Here is a 24,797-nt window from a genome sequence, read left to right on the forward strand (position 1 = left end):
CAAGCACTTGTTGGAATTGTAGGAATTCAGGCATTACATTCTGTTTGACTCGGATAAATATTGTGAAAATAGCAGAGCCTATAGATAGGCTATTTTCAAAAAATGATCCTCTTTCTTATATTAATTGACAATTTAGCCAATGTTTGACCAGTTTTTAGAGTATAAACCCCCCGCGCTGCGAGGCGTTGAGAGCTTGTAGATCGGCTATTTTTGGCAAATAGGTTTGGAGTGAAAGGCCGAATTTACAAAGTATCGACATACAAATCCAACATAGACAAATCCAACATACAGTAGACTCTATCACTGTAGTGTAGACTGATCACTAGTGCATTCAAACACGTCTATGAATCTATCTATGAAATTGAAGAAAATCTGAAGACAATTTTATACAATATGTAGTTGGGGTCCCTGCTTCATCTCCCTGTCAGCTAAGGGGTCCTTGGCCTGAAAACGTCGAAGACCCCTGGACTATAGAGAAGCTGTCCTGGGGCTCATTGTACTCCCAGAGACTTTAAGGTCGTTGGCCGACATACAGTACTGCCTCGTGGCCTGAATAACAATGAGGTCATATCAACTATCCTTTAACTCCACCTTAACAAAGTGCTGGGGGGCAAAACGTGAGCCATAGTTAAAATTACATTCAAATATAAGCTTTTTTTATTTGATACAGAATATGTGATCTAAATATCACCTTTAAAATTGTTCATTTTAAGTTAAATTTGACCCAATATGTTTGGCCAACTGCTACTGTATTATAACACGGTCACATATTTACACCATGTTCAAATCAGAACTGCAAACTGTTTTACAGTCAAAGCCGCTGCACAGACATCGTTAAATACGTGCGAGTGCACGGACACGCACATACACACACACACACACACACACACACACACACACACACACACACACACACACACACGTGTGCACACACACCTGACTGATTGCCCGACGGAACAGAAAACAGACCTTCTACGTGAGTTGTTTGTGATTGCACTGGGATCACCAGCTGGATTCAAGCTAAGCATCCCTCATTTAAGTCTTGCAGCTGTGGCCTTGCAGCTCTCGTGATGTGTTGCCACAGGGCGAGTACTATACACCTGTCTTTCATACAGTATCATCACTGTGGAAACCTTGTACAGTATGTCCAAAACTGCTCATTTTAACCACACAAACCCTAGTGTATTCTATTCTGGGGCTACAAGCTCTAGAGTTGTTCCCATACCGATACCAGTATATCGTCACTGTAGAAACCTTGTATCTCCAAGTTTCAAATGCAAATTAAAGCCCTGCTTCATACAAAGGTGTCGCACAACTAGTGAAAATAGCTGATGATGACACACGCAACGTTGTGATGCCATCACAGTGTACTTTGCAATACAAACCCCCAAATCAATCCTCCAGTTCTAGGCAACGCAGAATTGAGGGAATTTTGTATTCTATTTCCACACAACTCCTCTACAGTAAGGTATATTAATGACCTAGTTCAATATTGAAAAAGGGGTTGTTTTCCCCTTTATATCATTCTTAAAATGATAAATACAAAACAGGCGCTTTTTTTTTTTACATACAAGGTTTCCACCCGACAACGACAATATGAAAAGCTGCCGATACTGCATAGAGTCTATGAGTCTATGCCATTCCGATACCACATAATGTATCACATGATATTTAATTTACACTAATCCATTTTTTATTTTTATGGATCTGCTACTTTAGCTATTTTTTAATTTGATTCCTGAAAAGTAACAGTCTTTGACATATGAGGTTTACACCTAACAGAGACGATATGGACTATGGAGTGGGAGGAAAAACCTCAACAAACGGTGGTGAGGTCCTCTGGCTTTGACATTTGCGAGGCGTAAAGCCACTCTGCTTGTCCATCAGACTGTATGGATTTAGAAGGTCCGTACTGTATTGAGTGGAGGGTTTAGCAGGGTCCATGTTAATGGACCACAGTGCTCTACCTCCAGAGCCGCGGGAGGCTTCAGTTAACATGACAGCAACTGATCCTTCTGAGATGTGGCTGATTAGCAACACAGCCCTCTGATCCATCATGGGTGTATGCTGGATTAATACTGGTGGAACACTAGCACAGCCCAGAGAGCCTTGTTATTATCGTTTTGCTGTCGGGCAGAAAGCTCTTATCTGCAAGCTCGAAAACATTTTGAGCTTGTAGGTCTGCTACTTTTTTGGAGTTTTGGACATAGTATGAGGTTACCGACAGAGACGATATGTTGGGATAAGTGTGTTACAGTTAATCAAACTAATCGATTTATTTAACAAAATAATAGATTTTTTTATAAAATAATCAATTTTCAAAAAATAGATGTCAGCTTGTAGAACGGACATTTTCACAATTTCTTAAACAAAATCTATTGATTATTATTATTATTACCCTTATTAGTACTATTATTATTATCATCATTATTAATGTTATTATTAGAAACAAAACATGCTTCTCAACTAATCGATATAGCCATGAAGATAACTGATGGTTGCAGCCCTGCAACCAAATACCAGCTTTTTGTTTATCCCACAAACACAACTGCTGAGAAGGGAAATTATTTTTGTGCCAGTCAGTCATGATTACCAAGATTAAGGCTGTAATTCATTTCCAACAGGGGCCATTCATAACACAACTGCTGTCAGGAGGCTTCTCTAAAAGCATCTTCTAAATGACAGTGGGTACTAGGTAGCATATTATGTCATATTATTAACTCAAATCAAATGCAAAGCCCTGTTGTTAACTTGTTAGAAAATAACACAACACAGCGAACATGACAGTTGACCCATTACAGTAATTTCAAGGACCCCCAGCTTTCTATGCATTAGACTATGGACCCCCATAACTCAGAGTGAACAAATGGAACCAAATTTGTCTCCATTTGTACACTCTCAGTCAGAGTTACCATTTAGTTATCATTTAGCTGGAGAACGACTGGAACCCCCTCAAGGACCCCTGGCAGTTCCTGGACACGATTATGGTGTCCATAGGAGAAGCCTTGTTGGCTGCAGCTTGTGATTGGCTGAAACAGAGGTAGTGAGCGCTCCGCTGTGTTCACTTGGACCGCGCGGAGGTGCCGGAAGTTGGGGGTCTAAGATTTACTATCAGGGACGTGCTGGCCATTGGGAAAAGCGGGACAACTCCCGAACGGCCGGTTCATTCCCAGCCGGTCCAGGCCGGCCATTAGAAAAGATTTTTTTTTTTTTAATGTCGGCCTTCGTTCCATTTTGGGGTCTGGGCGGCCAACAAAGTAAATCATCACTGTCGGGCAGAAACCTTGTATCTCCAAGTTTCAAATTTGTACAAATTTTCGCAAAGCCCTGCTTCATCATACAAGGCCGTCGCACAAAAGTAGTGAAAACAGCAGATTTACAACGCCTCGTTGTGTGCTTGTAGATCTGCTGTTTTCACTAGTTTAAATCATTTTTAAAATGATAAATACAAAACAAACGGTTTTGGACATAGAAGGTTTCCACCCGACAACGACGAAATATAACTCATGTCATTGGCCCACTGGCTTGTCACTTGTCATGATCTGAAATGGCAAATCTTTGAGTAGCAGCAGCGCTATAGTGAGAGATCTCTCTCTATAGCGCGCAATGAGGGCATCTCCAACTCTTTTTCCCGGGCTGAATCAGAGGCCCAGCATGTCCCTGTTTACTATTCTGTTCTTATCGGGACGTAACTCGGCAATGCTCGATACGGCGACTTGCTCGCTTTAGCAAGCTCATGTGGCTCAAGTCCGCTTGAGACGGCGCGCCTCCGTCGTCTCCAACGAAAACAAACGCTCCTTTACAAGGCATGTCCTACGGATACAATAATAGCTTCCTGGGCCCTACATTGAGAACCAATGACCTATTAGATAACAGGAAGTTTCAAGAAAGTGGCCTGGCATTTGCTATTTCATATTGGTATTTATTTCACTAAATAGGAATGCAATGGACACCAAAGTCCTTGTAGTGGAGCCGGCCCATGACAGAAGAATTCAAATGACTATGGTAGTCTTCAAGAAACTTAATAGTAGCGTAGGTACCCTCACAAAGAAACATGCATGGTCTCTATACTGCCTACCCCGGTCCAAATTGACACATTTTTGGCTATTTTCCGTTTTCACAAAAATACCCTTTTCATTTAGAAATGATGACTTGAAGGGCTTTTCTTTTCTTTTTCCTTTTCCTAACAAAAACTGAAAATCCAATTATTGGACTGACATTCTGAGAGGGTTTTCATCATGAATACCTTTTTTGAAGCTTTTGCATAAACTTCACATTTTACAAGACTGTATTCTTGGATCTCAGAAAGTAAAGCCACACACATCGACAAAACATAAAGCTGCACAGGCGACGTTTCTGTGTAAAAGAAAACAGCCAACTTGTGAATGTTGCAATGATTGTGGTTGTAAAAGAAGTATATTTTTAGCTAATCTCTTAGATACATCGACAACATTGGTCTTGTGAAGTAATTTTTGATCTTATTTTAGTTGAAAATCATAAAGATCGCTATGACCGTTTAGAGACAAGCCTAATGTTCAGAATCAGAATCGTCTTTATTGTCATATCATAGGTTTACAAATGTAAAACAGAGGATGAAATTGTTGTGCAAGCTCCATTGTTTTGATTGTTGCAGGGAAAGGAAAGAAAGATAGAACAAGGTATCTGCATATTTACACAGCATATCCATCCAAATATTATGTACATGAGGTTTAGAAATAAGGTGCATGAGCATAGCAGCTGGTATACATTGTTCAAATCATGACATAGACATTAAGGTGCAAGAAGAGTATCAATGCGTTGTGCATGAGATTAAGGTGCAGAGTATCGGCAAGTATCAAATTCAACCACATAGTCTGCAAAAGATTGCTTTACTGGTATAAAACCCCCATGAGGAAAGCACAAGTCCAAGGCCAAGCCTGATGACTGTTAACATTACTGTAAACTGGAGTAGACACTGCCTTGAGTGACCTAAATAGTTCACCTATAAACTGCTTCACAAGAACAATGTCGGTGTGAAAGAGACTTATCATATAATCAACTGCAATGAGGTCTTGTCTGAATAAAAAAGAGTGGAAGTCATGACGAGAATGTGAAACTGAAAAGACTATTGTTGTTAATCTATGCATGTAAAGAAAACACTCTTATGAAGCAGAATTGTTCATGGGTGAAACATTTATAGAGGTTGCTTTATTTATCCAAAGGGGACAACATCCCTACTAGGGATTCCCTAGGCAGCCACTCCCACACAACACTATCCCAAAAAGATTTTTCAAAAATGTTCAAAAATAGCAGATGTACAAGCTTACTGTAGATCTGCTATTTTTCAGAACCACTATTCTAAAACCCCTGTTCTAAATCCCAAGAGGTTTCTGAAAAATGTATGTTGCTATATATATATTTATATTTAAATTATGCTACAATAGTGACAATATTCAAATATTTACGGCATGTCCAATCACAATTATAGACTACTTCCAATCCTTGTTATTGACCGCTTTAAAAACCATGTCCACACCACATTTGCATTTTAAGATTGATTGACCTGGGGTCAAATAAATAATTCAATTAATTCTTCAATTGTAATCAGATTTGATCAAACTTAGCTCACACGAGGTGCTGACCAGTTTAACTCAAAGGTGTGGTTTTGATTGATGATTGAGGACATGGGCACGTTGGAGCGAGACTACCATTTCCAAGTGATGTTGATTCTATTAGACTAGGCATCAGTGGATTCGTTGTTGCCAGGCAGAAACCTCTCATCTCCATATTTCAACCTTTTTGTGTTTGTTTTTTTTGTAAATTTGCGCCCTACTTGATCACACTACAGCGTCACACAAAAGCATCAAAAGTAACAGATCAGGGGCGCCCGCTGGCCTAGTGGTACCACATACTAGGCTATGATGCCTGCTGGCGTCGCCGGTTCGATTCCCGATCCGGACGACCTTTGCCACATGTCATTCCCCATCTCTCTCCCCATTTCCTGTCAGCCTACTGTCCTATCAAATAAAGGCAAAAAAAGCCCAAAAAACAGATCTTAAAAATAAAAAAAAAGTAATAGATCAACAAGCTTGAAACGCGGTGCTAAGCGTTTTGAGGTTGTAGATCTGCTACTTTTACTACTTTTGAATTTGAATCCATGAAAGTAACAGTTTTGGAATTAAGGATGTTTCCACCCAACAGAGACGATATAGCAGCTCCAATCTGTTATTCAGTTATTCAGCTTTCAGCTTTTTTTTTTTTTTTTTTTACACACATCTTCTCTTCTGGGGGGTACCTGCTCCTGGAACAAATTATTTTCAGATGGGGGGTCCGCGGCCACAATTTGGGGGTCCTTGGCACGGGAAAGTTTGAGAACTACTGGTTTAGAAGGCATTTGTAGACTTGTGTGTTAAGTCCAAATGGTCTCAGAGATGCTGCCTGTGTTTTGAGGTAAAAAAGAAAAAAGAAAAAACTGAATAAAAACGACCATCGTGCACCTCTCCTCTGAATAAATATGTAAAAGACAAAAGAATATCCAATGAATATCCATGCAAATCACTATTTTAATCTTCCTCTCTCCTGCTGTGACAGATGATGTGTTGAAGCTACATCTATAAATAGAAGCAAGGCCTGCCTATCTCTTTTTATTGGAGACTTGTGCCAGCTCAAAAAAATCTGGGTGATGATGATGGCTCAAAACCAAAAGAAGAAAGGAACTGGAGAAGATATAAATTTAAGATTTGCCGTACAGAGAAAACATTGCTTAACTCGGTACATTAGCATACAAAGGATTGAGATTCACACACTCCCCCTGGAGAGTTTACACACACACACAGACACACACACACACACACACACACACACACACATTTTCCACTTTCAATGCACAAGGCTTATTCTATGCCTAGACCAGTTTTCTGAGTTTGCAGAGTGTCATTTTATTTATATATACCGTGTGTGTGTGTGTGTGTGTGTGTGTGTGTGTGTGTGTGTGTGTGTGTGTGTGTGTGTGTGTGTGTGTGTGTGTGTAAGGGGAGACTGTGTGTGTGTGTGTGTGTGTGTGTGTGTGTGTGTGTGTGTGTGTGTGTGTGTGTGTGTGTGTGTGTGTGTGTGTGGGTGGGTGGGTGTATATATCTGTTAAGACTTAGGCCTAGTGTGAATGGGCCTTAAGAGTAACCCAGGATTACCCATTAGAAACTGTTCTATATACAGAAAGCTAAATCTGCCACAGCACCAGGTAGCAGTATAGTCTCCTCCAAATTTCACACTCCAACATGAACCCTATAAGCGTGCCTGTCCCGGAGACAACATCATGACAAACACAACGTGTTGTGAGCTTGCGGGATGGACTTGGATCAATCAATGATGCATATCGTTACTAAACATCTTATCTCTTTGTGTGTTTTCGTAAATGAACGCCCTACTTCATCATACTACAGAGTCACACAAAAGCATCAAAGTTAGCAGATCTTCAAGCCAATCTCCTACTTTTACTATGTTTTTATTTGAATCCTGGTTTCAAAAGTAACAGTTTTGGACATACCGTATGAGGTTCCCACCCGACATAGAAGATAAAGGGTTTTAAGTGGTCGACCGCAGCACCTGTCTAGGCCACGCCCATGCACCCGCCACACAAACAGGGGTGTCGCACCAAATTCTGGGCCCTGGGTAATTTGACTATTGAAAAATAGCAGATATACAAGCTCACAGCGCGGCACTGAGTGCCGCGCTGCGAGCTTGTATCTGCTATTTTTGAAAAATCGTGAAAAGTCTTTGAATATTTCAAATCCTTCTAAGGTTTTTTGAAAAACCTATGTTTCTATGTCAGTGGTGCTCAAACTTTTTCATGTGAAGGACCCCCAAAATTATATGTATTCGGCCATGGACCCTCATCTCAAAATATTTAGTTCCAGGGACCCCACAGAAGCAAAATCTGAGTTACAAAAGTAAAACATAATTAAGGCCTCTCTACCTTGGGCCCTAGTAACTCAGTCCCACTTCCCCCCACCCCCCCCCCCCCCTTGAGATGCCCCTGAAGACACACCCCCATTAAGATGCACATGAGGACACCCCCGCACACCAACACGTTCCATACTCTATGGAAGCAGCCTAGGATTAGACCACCATAATTACTATGCAACGCAAACGCCAAAAACCCGCTCCCTTACTTTTAGCAAGCGAGCCTGAGGCACAGAACCACAAACTTCCATTTCCGAGGATGTATTTCAGCTAAACTTAAACTTAAAGCATAGCCGAGCCAAAGGAGTATATGCATATTATGCTTCGGTTGTTTTTTCTTTTTTTAAATGACAGACAAGTGTGTAGAAATCATTCACAGATGTGCTGGTCCTCTCTGCCAGAGGAAGAGAGGCAGCGAGACTCATTTTTGCTGGGACAGTCAGTGGCAGTGCTGCCAGATTCTTAGAGAGAAATAAGCAACCAGGTATATGGAAACAAGCCCAAAAGAAGCAACATAAGAGCCATTCACACTGAGCACTATAACAACTATTAAAATGTAGATAAAATCGTTTAAGTGGATGGCAGAGTTCACACGACTATAAAACAAATACAATGGTGAACGATACAGTTATAGTTATCTTTATAGTTACAAGAGAGGTGCTGATGTACACAGACTCGAGCGACCCAAAGGTGGCCCAGACAGGAGTGGTGGTGAAGACCGGAAGAACGTGCCCAGGCTGCTGTGCTGGATGCAGAGTCACCACTGCGCCACAAAGATACTGTATGGTGGGTGTGGTGGCCGTGGCCCATGGCAGAGCAGGCCAGAGGATGTTCCCAACAGCACCTCGGCACAAGGAGTGCAGGGGGAAGGAGAGGCGAAGGCAGATACAGGGGGAGGTCAGGAGGACTACAGTGGAGGAAGGAAGGTCAAGCAGAGCGGGTGGTCTGAGGCAGCAGGGGGCCTGGACCAGATGGGAGCACGCCATGGACCATTAAGTCACCTGGACGGATCTCTGGCAGACTGGAGCCACACCGCATAAGCTTCCTGATCCGGGTAGTTTAATATGATGTCCTACCTAGCGCAGCGAACCTCTTTGCCTGGGGGCAGTGAAGACCCCGAACTGCCAACTGTGTTCGGCAAGAGGAACTCTGGAACACATCTGAGCTCCTGCCCAAAAGCGCTCGGCCAGGGCCGTTACACCTGGCCCTGCATCGCAACGCTTTGTGAGCTTGTAGATCTTCTATTCTCACAGTATTTTAAATGGGGCTTAAGTGCTCGATGCATTAGAAGACGCCAACGCTCAAGACCACTTCAACTCCAACCGACTCATACCCAGTTCCCAGGGTATCTGGCCTTACAACCCAGATACCTTCATACTGCATAATCCTAGACTACCTTAAAGGGGAGAACCACCCATTTTCAATATTGACCTATGTCATTAATATACCTTCATCATATATTAATGAATATACCAAATTTGGGGGTTTGTATTGCAAAGTACACTGTGATGACATCATCACAGTGTACTTTGTCTGACTACTTCTACTTCAAATGCTCTAATCTACAGGCTCTCAATGCGTCACATTTTTTGCTAATCAGGCTTGAACCACATTCTTACGTTTGAAATGTTTAAAAGTTAAAGTTAAAGGATCGTTCACCCCCAAACTGACTTTTTTTCTATCGATTACTCACCCCATGGAGACTTGAATTCATCGAGATGTTTTTGTTTTTATCACATTACCAATCATTTGAGGAGGCTCTTACCATCAAATTATTGGCTTAGGAATGCGACAAAAACAAAACAATATCCGTGAATTCATGTCTCCATGGAGTGATTAATCAATAGGAAAAAAATAATTGTGGGTGAATTATCCCTAAGCATTACATACATAACATTACCATCTTCTCCTGTAATGACAAGCCCAAAATAGGGACACTGGGTTGATGAGTAAGGAAGGACACATCAGCAGCATAATTGCCAATATCAATGTCGTCAAAAAGGTCCACTAATGGCCAAGGTATCATTATCAGTCTGGCTTAAAGCCAAAGCACAAAAACAAAGTGATTCTCAAACTTTTTCATGTCAAGGACCACCCAAAGTGATATACTGTACATGTACGTGTATTTGGCTGCAGACTTGCATCTGAAACATATATTGTGACAAGGACCTCCAGATGAAAAGATTTGGGTTAAAAAGGTTCACTTTAAAAAAATATAATGTATACTGAAAGATGTGCACAAAATGTTCACATAAAAGCTCTATGAGCTTGTAGATCAACTATTTTTGAATAGCACAAAGTTAAAGTTTAAAGTGGTTAAAATGATTGATATGTTAACTAATTTTGCTGGGGACTCCTTGGTGGTACCCCCCACCCTCCAAGGACACCACTTTGAGAACCTATGGCCTAAGCAGCATCCAGTCATGTGAAACCAAGACGATCTGGACTGTCATGACCTCAGCTGTTCCCCGTGTGACCCTGCAAGACACCGTCTTATGTAACCTTCGTAGTGAAGAGTGAAAGAGTAACTGAAGAGCTTGTGGCCAAGTCATAAAATGGCGATCCACTCCGCCGATTATTTCCGCATTACATAACACGCACTGCTGACCTTTCCATGCAACCTCGATGCAAATGTGTGCAAAACCACTGACACGAACTATACGTACGGTACGTACGTACATACATACAGTACATGGGAATGTGTGTATACTGCCGTGCACACAAGGGACTAGCTACTATAGAAATGGAATCTGTGTTATCATGCAGAATTTATAATGGCTGTAGGAGCAAGCTGATAATGTCAGAGAGAGAGAGAGAGAGAGAGAGAGAGAGAGAGAGAGAGAGAGAGAGAGAGAGAGAGAGAGAGAGAGAGAGAGAGCTATGCTCCTTGAGCACAGTGAACAGTAAGCAGCTAACGGAGGCAATTTCTCACCAGAGTCACGGAAGGAAGATATAGGCCTATTCAACCTATTTAGACCTGGAACACCTATACGTTGTGATAACTTTCAACGGGAACACCTCTATTCAATGAATTGAATACAGGGGACCCCAATGGGTTTAATCCTTTTAGCAGAGCTTGTATAGAACTGTACTTCCTGTGCTTTTTTTTGCAAACTGTTAATACAGTACTCAATCAATCAATCAAAAAGTCTGTGTCACATTAGCTGTAGCTATATACGGTATATAGCAACATCTTGTATTGAAGAATGGCCCTCAACTATAATGGAAATAACTGTCCTCACCTGCTCATAGTTCAGGCGCTGGGCCTCAGAGATCTCTTTAGGCTTGGCGTCGAGGATGTAATCTCCTGCAAGAGGGAAGAAGCGATTAATACAGAGATACTGTTATAATACTGCTAACTGAAAAGAGCAGAGAGCGATGAGAGAGGAGAGGGGAGAGAGTGGATCTATCGACACAACAGAACCTTCTCTTTATCGACAGTCAGTCACTGCCAAAGAGCATACACTGTCACGCTGTGACATTACCATCAGAAGCAGCAGCACTGCACTGTGATGGTTCTAATCCACACTGAGAGCCACAGGTGGGTGTTAAGCTCTGTACGGACAGCTGTTTTCCTCCACATAACGCCTGGTCTAAGTGGTGGCGGGAGGGGGGTATGTCAGTCAACACGGGACTATGTAGGAGCAGCTACTGTACTTACTGCCTTGCTCCCAGTAGAGGTGCAACAGTTGTTGATGCGGAGTGAGCATGTACAATGGAAACCTCATACCGTCCACAAATTGTTACATTTCAGGATTTTAATTCAAAAGTAGCATTAGTAGCAGATCTCAAAGTGCATCGTTTTGTGCTGCGTTTCGAGCTTGTAGATCTGCTACTTTTGATGCCTTTGTGTGACTCTGTAAAATGATATACTATTAGGACATTATATACGAAAAACACAAAAAGAAGAACGTAGAACATGGAGATAAGAGGTTTCTGCCCGACAGCAATGATACATTAAAAAATCGAACCTCTGTTCGAAGTGGAGCTGTGTGTGTGTGTGTGTGTGTGTGTGTGTGTGTGTGTGTGTGTGTGTATTGCAGTTGATGCTCAGGGCAGGCTAGACTCAACAGCACCTCTCTGGTCACCCAGGATCATGTGTACCGATTTTTGTGACATTTGAAGAAAATATGTAGGAAAAGGAGCAAAAAGTGTGTTTTGGAGAAAATTCAAGATGGCGGAAAATCTATCCTGGCGCAAATGGGCGTGGCCTATATGGGGAGATGCGTCTTGACCCAAGGAATCCAGGGAAAAAAGAATTTTAATTTTCCGATCTACGGTTCAAGAGTTACGGGGCAAAACGTAAAGTGGGCCGTTATAGCGCCACCATGAGGCCGAGTGATGTAATTATTTTTCGATTCATTCTTAAAATCATTATGAATCTCCTCTCCAAGGTTTGAAACTGTAGCTCCTATGGTTTACGAGAGAAAAATACTTGAAAGTGATTTCTTGCATTGTCCCATTATAAGTCAATGGGGACAATTAAGCGTCGTTTTTTGCCGATTACGTCGGCATGGTAAGGCGGATCGGAACGAAAGGTAATAGAACACCATTCCCGGCCGAGCCGCACATTTTGATGTATATATTGCGCGAGTGGCGTAAATGGTGCGGCACTAGTTACGCGCCGAAGTTTAGGCTACATACACGGACGGAGACAGACAGACAGACAGACAGACAGACCCACACACACGGCCACGTATAGGGAGCTTGTGTTCCACACAGCTCCAAAAAGACAACAAAGCCACAGAGTTGGGTGTTAAGCTCTCTGGACAGATGTGTTGTGCTCTAAGCATTCAGTCAGCAGCACAGAGCTGTGTAGGAGCAGATCTCCTGCACCCTGATCACTACAATACAAGACAACCTGTCTGTCTGTCACCCTCATTAACATTCTCCTCCACTACTTGTGGCACAAGCTTCCAGTGGAGGAAATGACATAACAGAGCCTTTGGTTATATTACCTAATGCCTTCGTATTAGGAATGTTCTATTAGCAGACCACGTGTGACAAGGTATTTAAACCTAATTCATTCTAAATGACACACTTCCACCGGGCAGATAAGATGGCTTTTGAAAGCGATTCTCTGATGGGCTCCACTGGAATGTTGTGGGAGGTGGATTGCCTTTCATCTTGCTACTGCCAAGCTATAGGGCTGGGCAATTAATCGGAAATGTGTTGCTCTCGGGCAGAAACCTCCTACTGTATCTTCTATTCAAACTTTTTGTATTTAGAACAGTGGTTCTCAAAAATTGCAGATCTACATGCTCACAGTGCGTCACTTTGTGCCGTGCTGCGAGCTTGTACATCTGCTATTTTTAAAGCTGTGTGCAGCTCCCTATACGTGGCTGTGTGGGTCTGTGTGTCTGTCTGTGTGTCTGTGTGTGTGTGTGTATGTAGCCTGACTTCGGCGCGTAACTAGTGCCGCACCATTTACGCCACTCGCGCAATATATACATCAAAATGTGCGGCTCGGCCGGGAATGGTGTTCTATTACCTTTCGTTCCGATCCGCCTTACCATGCCGACGTAATCGGCAAAAAACGACGCTTAATTGTCCCCATTGACTTATAATGGGACAATGCAAGAAATCACTTTCAAGTATTTTTCTCTCGTAAACCATAGGAGCTACAGTTTCAAACCTCGGAGAGGAGATTCATAATGATTTTAAGAATGAATCGAAAAATAATTACATCACTCGGCCTCATGGTGGCGCTATAACGGCCCACTTTACGTTTTGCCCCGTAACTCTTGAACCGTAGATCGGAAAATTAAAATTCTTTTTTCCCTGGATTCCTTGGGTCAAGACGCATCTCCCCATATAGGCCACGCCCATTTGCGCCAGGATAGATTTTCCGCCATCTTGAATTTTCTCCAAAACACACTTTTTGCTCCTTTTCCTACATATTTTCTTCAAATGTCACAAAAATCGGTACACATGATCTACACACACACACACACACACACACACACACACACACACACACACACACACACAGCTCCACTTCACACGGGTGTGATTTTTCAATTATTTGAAAAATATACAAAAATCTTCGAATTATTATGATTTTTTCCCCAAAAAAAACCTTCTCTTCTGTGGGTCCCTGGCACAAATCCTTTTCGGATGGGAGGTCCGTGGCCATATATATTGTGTCATTTAGTATTACTGTAGTAAATGACACAATGCCACCAGATAGGATGGCTTTTGAAAGCGTTTCTCTGATGAGCTTCCCAGAATGAACTGCCTTTCATCTTGCTACTGCAAGCTCATTATTTGCTGAGCGGAAAAATCTTGCATATTGGAAAATGGTTCATATTATTTCTCTTAAACTTGCCATCGTCGACAAATGCCGCATGAAGGTAGACTAGACAGCTACCACCGTGAGAACGATTTACTGTGCTGCTTCTTATTTGGGTTTGCAAATGAAATGTAGTTAAGCAAATACAATATATGGAGTCTACACACAGAGGAGTGTGCTATCCCCTGAAGCTTATTTTATTTTAATGACATAAATCTTACTTTCAAATAATAAGAAACTATATTACTGCAAACTAAAGGCTGGTCCAAAATGGCATGGTAGTTTATTTCTGTCAAATTATGTAGTAACATAAAGTTCAGATTTCATAGGTAATACAAAGAAATGAGAGACAATAACCATATTTCATGGTGAAATTCTCATGTGACCACCAGGCAATTTAAAGTAAACCCTATAATACTTTCACCAGTGTCCCCCTCCCCCAGGGGTATATTACTAGATCCCCTATCCCTCTCCTTCTACAACAAATCTCTTTGCTGAAACTGTGAGCTTGCATTATCTGCTATTTTTGCTATTTCCGCAATAAGCCTGTCACAAGTATTACATAATCGCCTAATCACAATTATTCGAGATAATCGCCATTATTTTGCATAATCGTTTCCATGTTGAAAAATGTTCATACATTTTGAAAAAACAAAAATAGCACAAATAGCAGATCAATAAGCTTACAACAATTTAAAAACGTGATTTGTTAGTTAGTTAGCTTGTAGTTCTGCCATTTCCATTATTTTTAGTGTAAAACAATAATAATAATTCATTTGTATATTTAAGTTATTTGTCATTATCTGCCCAGCGCAATCGCTGATTACAAAGCCCAAAAGGCAATCATTCCGAAATAAGATTTTTAGTCATAATTCATAATAAACATATTATGTTCCAATTCTCAATGCCAAAACAACACAATTAAAACGTTAATCGCATTTACTTATGACAATTAATCGTCAACTTAACATTTGTAATCGTCACAGCCCTAGGGTTCACGTGGTTAATAAGACAGTTAAACTCTTTGTAATTTGATCTCCACATCACGTCTTCAGATGGCAGGCAGCAGTGTAAGTCAAGAAAGAAAGAAAGAGCCCCAGCAGGTGCCAGTGGAACTGAATGGCATTTCTCCACCCCGGCAGCGGGCCTAGGGGAAGTCCCTTATGCCCGCAGCTCTGCTTGGCCGTGGATTCCCTTACTTGTAGGCCTCTCTGACTGGGCCTCTTCTGCAACTGATCCACTCGGACAAGCTCCATGGTATGCAGCTGGTCAGCAACCACCAGCCTCTGTGTTACAACATCTACTGTATATCTTCCACTGGATCTCTCTGCTACTAGGGCTGGGCGACTAACCGGAAATATGCCCAAAGCATAATGTAGAAACCTCTGACCAACTTCATCTTGCTCACGTACAGTAGGTTAATTGAATAATCGAGAAGCAGGGTTTTTTGTGTGTTTTTTTGTTGTCTTATACAGTATATCAACAAATTAAAAAAACAACGTTCAGATTTTTTAAATAATCGGGTAAATCGATTAGTCTGATTAACCACGTATTATACAGTGCAGCCGATCTACAGTACAAGCTCTGTGAGAGCTTTTTTTTATATAATCATTCCTTAATAATAATCGAGGCAAAAGTTTCAAAATCGAAATGGAAGATAACTCTGCAAACTGACACTTTATGCTGTGTGTAGAGCATTGGTTCTCAAAGTGGGGTCCTTTAAACAATATTTTTTAAAACATATTTCGATTTTTATTATCGCGAGAACAATGGCTTCCACTTTAACATTGCAACTTTTCAGGAATAGAAAGCCTTGGATTCCCCATTGATGATGTCACAAGATGATGGGTTTCTGACCTGCCCACAGCCCTCCTGAGACACAGACCAAGTAGACCAGTAGTAGTGAGGACCAATTATAAGAAGATAGGTTGAAAAGTGGTGAATTTGTCCTTTAAGTGGTTCATCTAGCGTTGATGGTGTCCACCTGGGCACCTGTCAGAGCATCTTATATTAAAATCATATAAAAAAAAACACACTTCTTGATTATTTGATTAATAGATGTTTTACACACAGGGTTATCACTAAGAAAACAATAGATAGTTGCAGGCAGCCCTATTTGGGACCGCGATGGCAACCACTGTGAGCTCACAGCAGTGTGGACTGGACTGTACTACCTTGGGTGAGTAGAAGTCCTTCAGTAAGCAGATACTCTACTCTCTATAAACATCACAGTTATAAAGGGGAGGTAGGAGGAGGTGAGGCATGCTATGCATGGAAAAGCGCTGGCTCCTGTTTCCCACGCAGACGTAGAGAGGAATAGAACCTACAAGCTTCCGTTTGTTTCCTCTTCCTAATGTTAACAACACAGGACCAATTATGCTATTAATTGCAATTATGCTGCAGGATGCTAATGCTGCTATTTGCGAGGAGGTTTGTTGTACAGGGGAAAAAAGAGCAGACCAACTACCAAGCCAAAGGCCAAGTATTGAGGGTTTTGTTCATTAAGATGAATCCAATATGTATCGGGGGTCCCTGCTTCATCTCTCTTTCAGCTAAAGGGTCCCAATTGGCCTGAAACACATTGAAGACCCCTGAGCTAGGGTGTTGAGCCTCAAATAAAGCAGATCTGCCTAATCCTGGTCTGCACAATTCATTCATTTGGACATCTACAAAAGACATGACAATGAAAACATAAACAAGGGGAACGATAAACTGAATTTAAAGGTAGAACAGTGAAAGGTTCCACAGGATGGTTATCGGTGAAGTAAATCCTTGACAGGGAAACAACAATTACAAGGACATTATGTCCAGGCTTGGAAATATCCACCAGCTAGACCCATTCACACTGTGCCTTTGCAGTTTGTTTGATATGGATGGTCTAGCTTCATCATATCTGAATATTTCTTTCCACATCGGAGATTTCTGCCCAACAGCGATGATAATGTTTTTACAGTAACAGTACGCATCGCGTGGAGAAAAAAGTTCAACACATTTCAACTCTGGCAGTGGGCCTCACTGCCAGAGTTGCAGACTGCGTGTATTTTTTAAGCGAACATTTGTAACTAAAATTTTGCTTCTGTGGGGTCCCTGGAACTAAATATTTTGAGATGGCCAAATACATCATTTTGGGGACGAGCACGGACACAACAGTTTATCATGCCCGCTTGTCGCTTCACCTGTCAAGATTGCCTCGCCTGAGTCGCCTCTCATTGAAATTGGATTACTGGGCGCGTCAAGTCGCTTTCTGTGTGAAAAGGCCCATGGCTCTGTCTCTCTCTTTACGTCTGGTGCTCATGCGCGGTATCTGTGTGTGTGTGTGCGTGTGTGCGTGCGTGCGTGCGTGCGTGTGCGCGTGCGTGTATGCATCTTGATTAAAGCAAAATAAAATCTCAGGACTGAAAATGTTTGTATGAACATGTGCGATTTGTGAAACAGTATGCACTGATTCCTAAACAATAAACACAATATGTGCCGTATGTAACATTATTATGATGTTACCGTACCTATGTTACAATGACAACATTGTTACAATGTTACAATGACAACGTGGAGAGCTTGTTAATCGGCTATTTTCGCTGTGCAAAATGCTTCCATAGCAGACATGCTGGCTTCTATGGAATAAATGACTGACATTGTGTGCATCAGGTTGAGGTTAATCAGACGTGGGTTTTAACTGAACAGCAAAAGCATACATACTGTAGGTGCACTCTCTCTGTGTATGTCTCCCTCTGATTGTGCGGTGTGTGCGTGCACACATGCACGCACAATCGCACCTCGTATGTGTGCACTCTGTGTCTGGCTCTCTCTCTGTCGATTTGTAAAAGTACAGGTATGCTGTTGGATTATGCACACCTCTCTCACTAGAAGTAGACCTTGTACGCCCGACAGAAAGCTTGTGCTTGATTGTGTATATTTGCACTCCATAGACTCACTGAATTTACAATAATAACAGTGTAGTATCAGTTTAGTAGCTTGTGACATTAGCTGCATATTGGCTAGCTGCAGACAGTCACACACGCGCGCGCGCAGCCGCGCACACACACACGCACACACACACACACACACAGGGTGAAAACAATCTCCAATCGCTGTAGACAACAACCAGGCTTCACTATTGCTTGAAGATGTATACTGTACACTGGCATCATATAACATACAAAATACTCACCAAGATATTCCATGAGTTGTTCAGCTGTTATGATTTCCATCATAGGTGGCATTTTGACCTGCGACAGAAAAACACAATGGCACTGATTCAACTAAAACAGCTATCAAAACCAGGACTTACACCTGATATATATTTCTATTTATAACATACCATACTGTATGTCCAACAGAACAACGTTAACATTGTTCTGAAAATAATGTTGTTGTTGCCACTAGTGACCACATTTTAAATCGTCTCCTGAAACTCACACATCACTTTAACATTTCACAGGAATTGACCAGGGAAGGCATTCATAACACATGCATTGAATTCCAGCTTTCATAGTGTGTGACTGTGAACCCATATATAAGCAACACTTAGGGCTAATAGCAACTCACATTAGCAAATGTAAATGTAAAACAACAATTATGCAGCATCAGATTATACAATACACCCGTAGGCTTAGTACCAAGATTCCATCAACGTGCTGTGTGGATAGATAGATACTGGGATGGAGATAGACTAGTCTTCACAGTATAGGCTATTTTATGTCCTCCCTGATCTTCATGCAATACTTAAGTTGACAGAAGACAGAGCTGATGTTGTATAATGTACAGTAACAGTCTCTTAAAACTGCTCATTTTAAGAGCATGTTTTATTTATATACCTTCCATGAGAGAAGGAGCACATTCATAATGGCCAGCAGCGGACAGGGCCCATTCTCGTTCTGGGTGATGACAGCCGTGTTCTCCTCCTTCCACTTGATCCACTTAATGTGGTATATGGACTGCCCGGCGGCCCCCCGGTCCTTCTTGGCTCCATCGGCTCCGCACAGCTCGGTGTTCTGCAGAGCCGAGGCCAGCAGCCCCGTGTCTTCCAGCCCCTCGCTGTTGAGGTCAGAGCTTGGGCACGAATTGAGGTTGGAGAAGGACTCGTCGAGGGAGTCCAGACTCCGGGACTCTCCGGCGGGACTGATGGGCTCCGGGTCTCTCCCGCCCGGCAGCAGAGACAGAGCCTCCTCGGAAGCGGTGTGAGGAGGAGGAGGAGGAGGAGGAAGAGGAGGATCACTACTAGATAGTCCTGACTGGCCGGCTCCTGTTGTTGTTATTGTCGTGTTGTCCGGGCATAGACGTGTCGGCTTGGTGAGCTTCACCTGTTCCTAGGGATGGGATGATAATCGTTATTATTGTGTATCGTGATTAGAAGAAAAAAAAAACATTCTCAATAGAGATTTAAATCTGTCATGCACTGAGATCAATTCACCTTTTATTTTCTGGTACCATTTAAACCCTCTATAATGGTAACATGGATCTGGAAATAACATAGGCCTACTTGATACAGTCTTTTTTCACTCTCTACCAAATCTCTTTGTCAAAGAAATAGCCGATCTCAAGTTCACAAAGCTTTGCTTTGCAATGTTTTGTGAGCTTGTATATCTGCTATTTATTTATTTTATTTTTTGCAAATGTTCCGCCCCAGGATGATGGATGTTGGGGACAATTCATTCATGAATTTATTTGGTCACAAATTCTCACAATAATCCGTGACATCATGATATTTTCATATCGTCCCATCCCTACCTGTTCCATCTGCGGACAAGCGGAACGCTCGGGCAGTGCATTATCCGCCGCCGCGCTCCTCCTCGCAGCATCCGATAACGTCCCGGCAGCGGGAGAGGAGGATGACAGACCGTCCTTTTTGTTGTTTACTAACTTTGAGGAGCCACCCTCCTCCTCCTCCTCCTGGTCGTTTCCTGTAGCCAGCACCGAGTCATCATGTCCCATCCCGTTACTGATCCGATCCCCAGACTCCGACCACGATCCGCTCCCTGCCTCCCTGTCCTTCTCCTCGATCCGCCGCACCGACAGAAATTCCATCATCTCTGGCCTGTCGGTCTTCTTCTCGGCACCGGACACGGCGTTAATAACGACGCTGGTAGCGCTGATGTTGACGTTAACGTCAGGCGAGCCGTTATTACAACTGTCGTTAACCAAAGTATTGAGAGAAGGTCCAGTATTCTTGCATTTATCGGCGGCTCCTTTCAGTCCACCGACAGCCGTAACAACATCGTCCATTTCCCCCGCGATCGTGGCGCACAGAGAACCGCCGTCACTGTCTCGATGCAACTTTGCATTTTTCTCCATTTCGATTGACAAACTGTCGACAGATTTATTTATTTGTATTTTTTTGTTCTTTTACCTAAATTGCAGCTCGAGCTTCAGTCCCGCAGACGCCATGATGACAACTCTGCTAGTGACGTCACCAAAATGAATGCCTTTTAGAGCGGTAGGGGGCGCCAGATAGCCAACCCAAAGTGCTGTAGCGTTCAGGTGGTCCCGTTTCATGCACTATAAGTGATTCTGATTCATATTATAAGTTTATTATAGGCCTATACCCAAGATAAGACACGCACAGGCTATGACCTAAGTTTTACCCAGAGCACACAATAATTTATTTTTAAGTAATAAAGATTTCTGGTTGTTTTTGTTTGCCAGTTTAGAGGATGCCCAAATAAAACTTGTGTTAGTGTGTGCACCTGGAGGTGGGTATTAGTTACTGGGTGAATAGGTGGGCACTATGACTGGGTACTGGGTACTGTGACTGGGAACTGGGCATGGGAACTGTGACTGGGCACTGGGTACTGTGACTGGGAACTGGGAACTGTGACTGGGCACAGGGCACTGGGTGGGTACTGTGGCTGGGAACTGTGACTGGGCACTGAGAACTGTGACTGAGCACTGGGTACTGGGCACTATGGGTACTGGGAACTGTGACTGGGCACTATGGGCACTTGGTAATGGGAACTACTAGGTACTGGACACTGGAAACTGTTACTGGGTACTGGACACTGGGAACTGTTTGGGTACTGGACACAGGGCCGTGCTTACCATACAGGCAAAATAGGCAGCCGCCTGGGGCCCCCTCACAGCCTGGGGGCCTCATGAGATTATTATTATTATTTTATTTTTTAACCAACATGGCCATCAGGGGGCCCCAGTTGAGCTCTCAACTGTGAGACAGAGAACAGTTGAAGTGAGGGTGAGGGTTAACATTAGCTCATTAGAATCTGAAAAGAGTGTGGCTCTCAAAGGTGTGACCAGAGAACAATGGTCCTGATTACCCAAGCGGTTCTTTTGTGTCTGTTCTGTGATGTCACGTACATTACTTTAACTTTAAGAAGGATCGATGCAGGGAATGGATACATTATTTCTAAAGTGTGTGTATATATTTATATTTAAAAAAAGTTTTGAGGGCCCCCATATTTATATATACATATAATATATGTGTATCAATTCCATTTCATTTTGGGGGCCCCAGATAGTTTGAAGTGGGGCCCGGGATGAGATCAATATAAAAGAAGGGTAAAAAGGGCCTTAACATGAAATGTGATGTTTAACTTGAAATACTTTCACAGGGTTTACTGGGGCTTCTTAAAGATGGCACGCATAGTTTGTATACTGTTTATTTATATTTAACATTTTGAGGGGCCCAAATATATCCATTTGGGGCCTCTCAATCTCTCAAACAGAAACACCCAGGGGGCTCCATGAGTTATCGTCAAATATAAATAAACAGTAAAAAGACCCTTAACATAGTCATGTAATGTATGTGTTTAACTTCGAATGGATATGTATAGCCTTAACCCACTGACTGTCCTGTGAGACAAACTTTGTCTTTGAAAACCACTGCAAAACATGCACTTAAAAGTTATTCTTATTCTTATTATAATTACGTTTTTTTAAAACACTATAAGTAATAACACTGATTCAATTCATAGGTTTAATAGTGTATGAAACTTGAGCTGAAGTGTGTTATTTAACATGAAGCAACCATCCTTAGATGACATTTCTGCCACAGACATGCAGCTAATTACCACCTGAAAGAAGTTGGCCTGTCGCTGCAACAATGGGCTCTGATTATCTGAAAAGAGCTTTAATGTCACAAGTTACTTTAGTCTCCTTAAAAATATAAACAAGATTTATACTGTATATATTTATATTTAACGTTTTGAGGGCCCCCAAATTCATTTGGTGCCCCACCAGCTCTCAAACTCAAGCTCTCAATACCCTCATATATAAATAGTAAAAGGGCCCTTAACAAAAGGCTGTTAACATGGTCATGTAATGTAATGTTTAACTCAGTATTCTTATTCTTATTACTTTACCTGTCCTGTGTAAGTTGCTTCTGGTGAGAGAAGTTGAAGCTCATTCTTTATCTTCTATATGTCAAACATTGTGGCCATCCATAGCTGAGTGGTTAGTGAGCCTGCCAAGGGAACCAGATCCCTGCTTGTCACAGGTACGATTCCAGGCCAGGTTAGCAATGTGTTGCAGTGTCCCTTAGTAAAACACCCAACCCCTGTTTTCTCCCTCCTCCTCTTATTATTTTCTCTGGAATTCTTTTGAAAAAGTGCTAGAGTTTATAGGCTATTAAACTTGTGTTATTAAAAAAAATATATATATATATATATATATTTTCAAATAATTAAAAGCTAAAATATAGGAAACAAAACATAAGGGAGTATTTATTCGCGACCCCTAGAAATTGGTCCGCGACCCGCATATGGCTCCCGACCCAGGGGCCTCAAACTGGGGTTTGCCTGGGGCCTCCAAATCGCTAAGCACGGCCCTGACTGGACACTGGGAACTGTTACTGGGTAGACTACTGGACGCTGGGGACTGGGAACTGTTACTGGGTAGGCCTACTGGACGCTGGGGACTGGGAGTGGGACTGCCGGGCACTGGGTAATGGAAACAGTGACTGGGCACTGGGCATCTGGGCAGAGCTCAGATTCGACATGTACTAATCTCTTTCAGCCACTTGGTGGCAGAACACACTCAATCTAGCGCAAAGGGATTGTCTCATGTTAGCAGCGCAAAAAAAAATGATGCGCTCAGTCAAGATGGGTCAAGACTACCTGGCTGCAGACACTAGGGTCCTGTTGATGTCCACGGGAGACAGGAACATCAACAAGTGGCAGGAAGTGACCTCACACCTCTTTCTTGCTCTACCCCATGGAGGTTCTGTTTAGGGTTAGGGGGTAGAGTTGGGTTGTCTAAAAGATAAAAGATAACATGTACACATAGCGACAATGCGGCTCAAAGGGACTGTAGTGCCTTGGACTGCAAGGCAGAGACGTCACGTGACCTCCACAAGCGGCATGAAGTCACTTGACACTGTGAGGTCACTTCCTGCCACTTGTTGATGTTCCTGTCTCCCGTGGACATCAACAGGACCCTAGTGTCTGCAGCCAGGTGCTGCTCAGATGGGTTGTCCAAGTTGCAGGACCATTGCAGTGTTTTACAATAATAATAGCAACAATCATCATCATCATCACCATCATCATCATCATCATCATCATCATCATCATCATCGTTATTAGCCTATAATTTAATGTCGTCGACATCTTCATCTACAAACTATGCAAATAATGCACATTTCTCGAGGTTATCAGGCTAATGTCCATAAAAAATGTATTAATCACACACTAGTTTGGCTTTGTTATAGTCTACAGTTCTGTGGAGTAGTGGGTCTATAAAGATAAACCAGTAAAGTAAAACAAACTTTGGTTTTAATTTGATTTCATACTGTCATTCTTCTATTTATTTTTATTTTATTTTCCATTCTTTTCCTTTCTTCTTTTCTATGACTGTTTTTTCCCCCTGTTGTTGTTATTGATGATATCCTATGCAAAGTAGGATACTGTGTTCTACTTCTATCCGTCTGTCTTTCAATGGCTATAAAATACATAAAGTAGAATAGGCTAGTAAGCCGAAAAACTTAATAGGATATATTTTTAGTTGACCTTAATTAAGTTGTAGGCCTACCAGTGATTTGTAGCCTATTGTCATGAAACCGTAGGCCTAGGCTACTTTAAATTATTCAATCAATCAATCAATCAATCAATGTGATCATTATTTCTTCCTCGCGCCAGCTGTTGCTTGACAACCAACCCGCCAATCACAGCGCGGCTGCACCTGCTGGACCATGGGATGGTGGTTGACTCCAGCAAGACAAGACTCCGGAAGGGAGGAGGGACTGGGTGGAAGTGTTGCCATATCTACTTTTTATAAGCGACGTTGGGCTTGTTTTTTCTGTAAAGTTGCTTGTAAATATTGCAGCGGTGTGTTCTACTGTGAGAATACAGTAGAACAATTTAAAAGAGAGAATAATTTAAAAAAAAAGTGTAGCCCTCTAATAACCATTTCATTTTCATCCCTTGAAAACGTGCATGTCGTGCAAGGAATGATTTAGGCCTATCTTTTCCCTGCCCCTCCAGGGGAAAAAAACTAAGCACACCACTGAAATATCGGTATTTGCAGGTTGCGTTTGTTTGGCTTGTTTCTAAGGCGCCGTCCAAACATTTGCGACAGCTATCGTGTCCGTATAGTCTGAGAATGAGGGAGGGGGGTGGGTCCA

General features: G+C 42.2%; 2 protein-coding genes across 2 annotated transcripts in view; both read right to left on the reverse strand.

The window, feature by feature from the left end:
* The window catches only part of mindy2 (MINDY lysine 48 deubiquitinase 2), a gene marked incomplete at its 3' end in the record, with an annotated part of 47,887 nt that extends 27,874 nt beyond the window's left edge, over positions 1 to 20,013 (reverse strand). The window contains exons 1-4 of the mRNA XM_080729591.1: positions 19,958 to 20,013; positions 19,045 to 19,536; positions 18,399 to 18,456; positions 11,181 to 11,245 (exon numbers count right to left, since the gene is read on the reverse strand). Of these exons, the coding sequence (XP_080585717.1) occupies positions 11,181 to 11,245; positions 18,399 to 18,456; positions 19,045 to 19,536; positions 19,958 to 19,966 (624 nt within the window). The 5' untranslated portion in view covers positions 19,967 to 20,013. The remainder of the gene's footprint in view (positions 1 to 11,180; positions 11,246 to 18,398; positions 18,457 to 19,044; positions 19,537 to 19,957) is intronic.
* On the reverse strand, positions 20,003 to 20,521 carry LOC308288703 (uncharacterized protein; the record flags this gene model as incomplete). The annotated part of the gene is made up of 1 exon (XM_080730173.1): positions 20,003 to 20,521. A coding segment is annotated over one exon (519 nt), but the record flags the coding sequence as incomplete, so codon positions are not given.
* Between the last annotated feature and the right edge of the window lie 4,276 nt (positions 20,522 to 24,797).

This window comes from Nannobrachium achirus, assembly GCF_963921795.1.
Source record: "Nannobrachium achirus genome assembly, chromosome: 7".
Taxonomy (NCBI): domain Eukaryota; kingdom Metazoa; phylum Chordata; class Actinopteri; order Myctophiformes; family Myctophidae; genus Nannobrachium; species Nannobrachium achirus.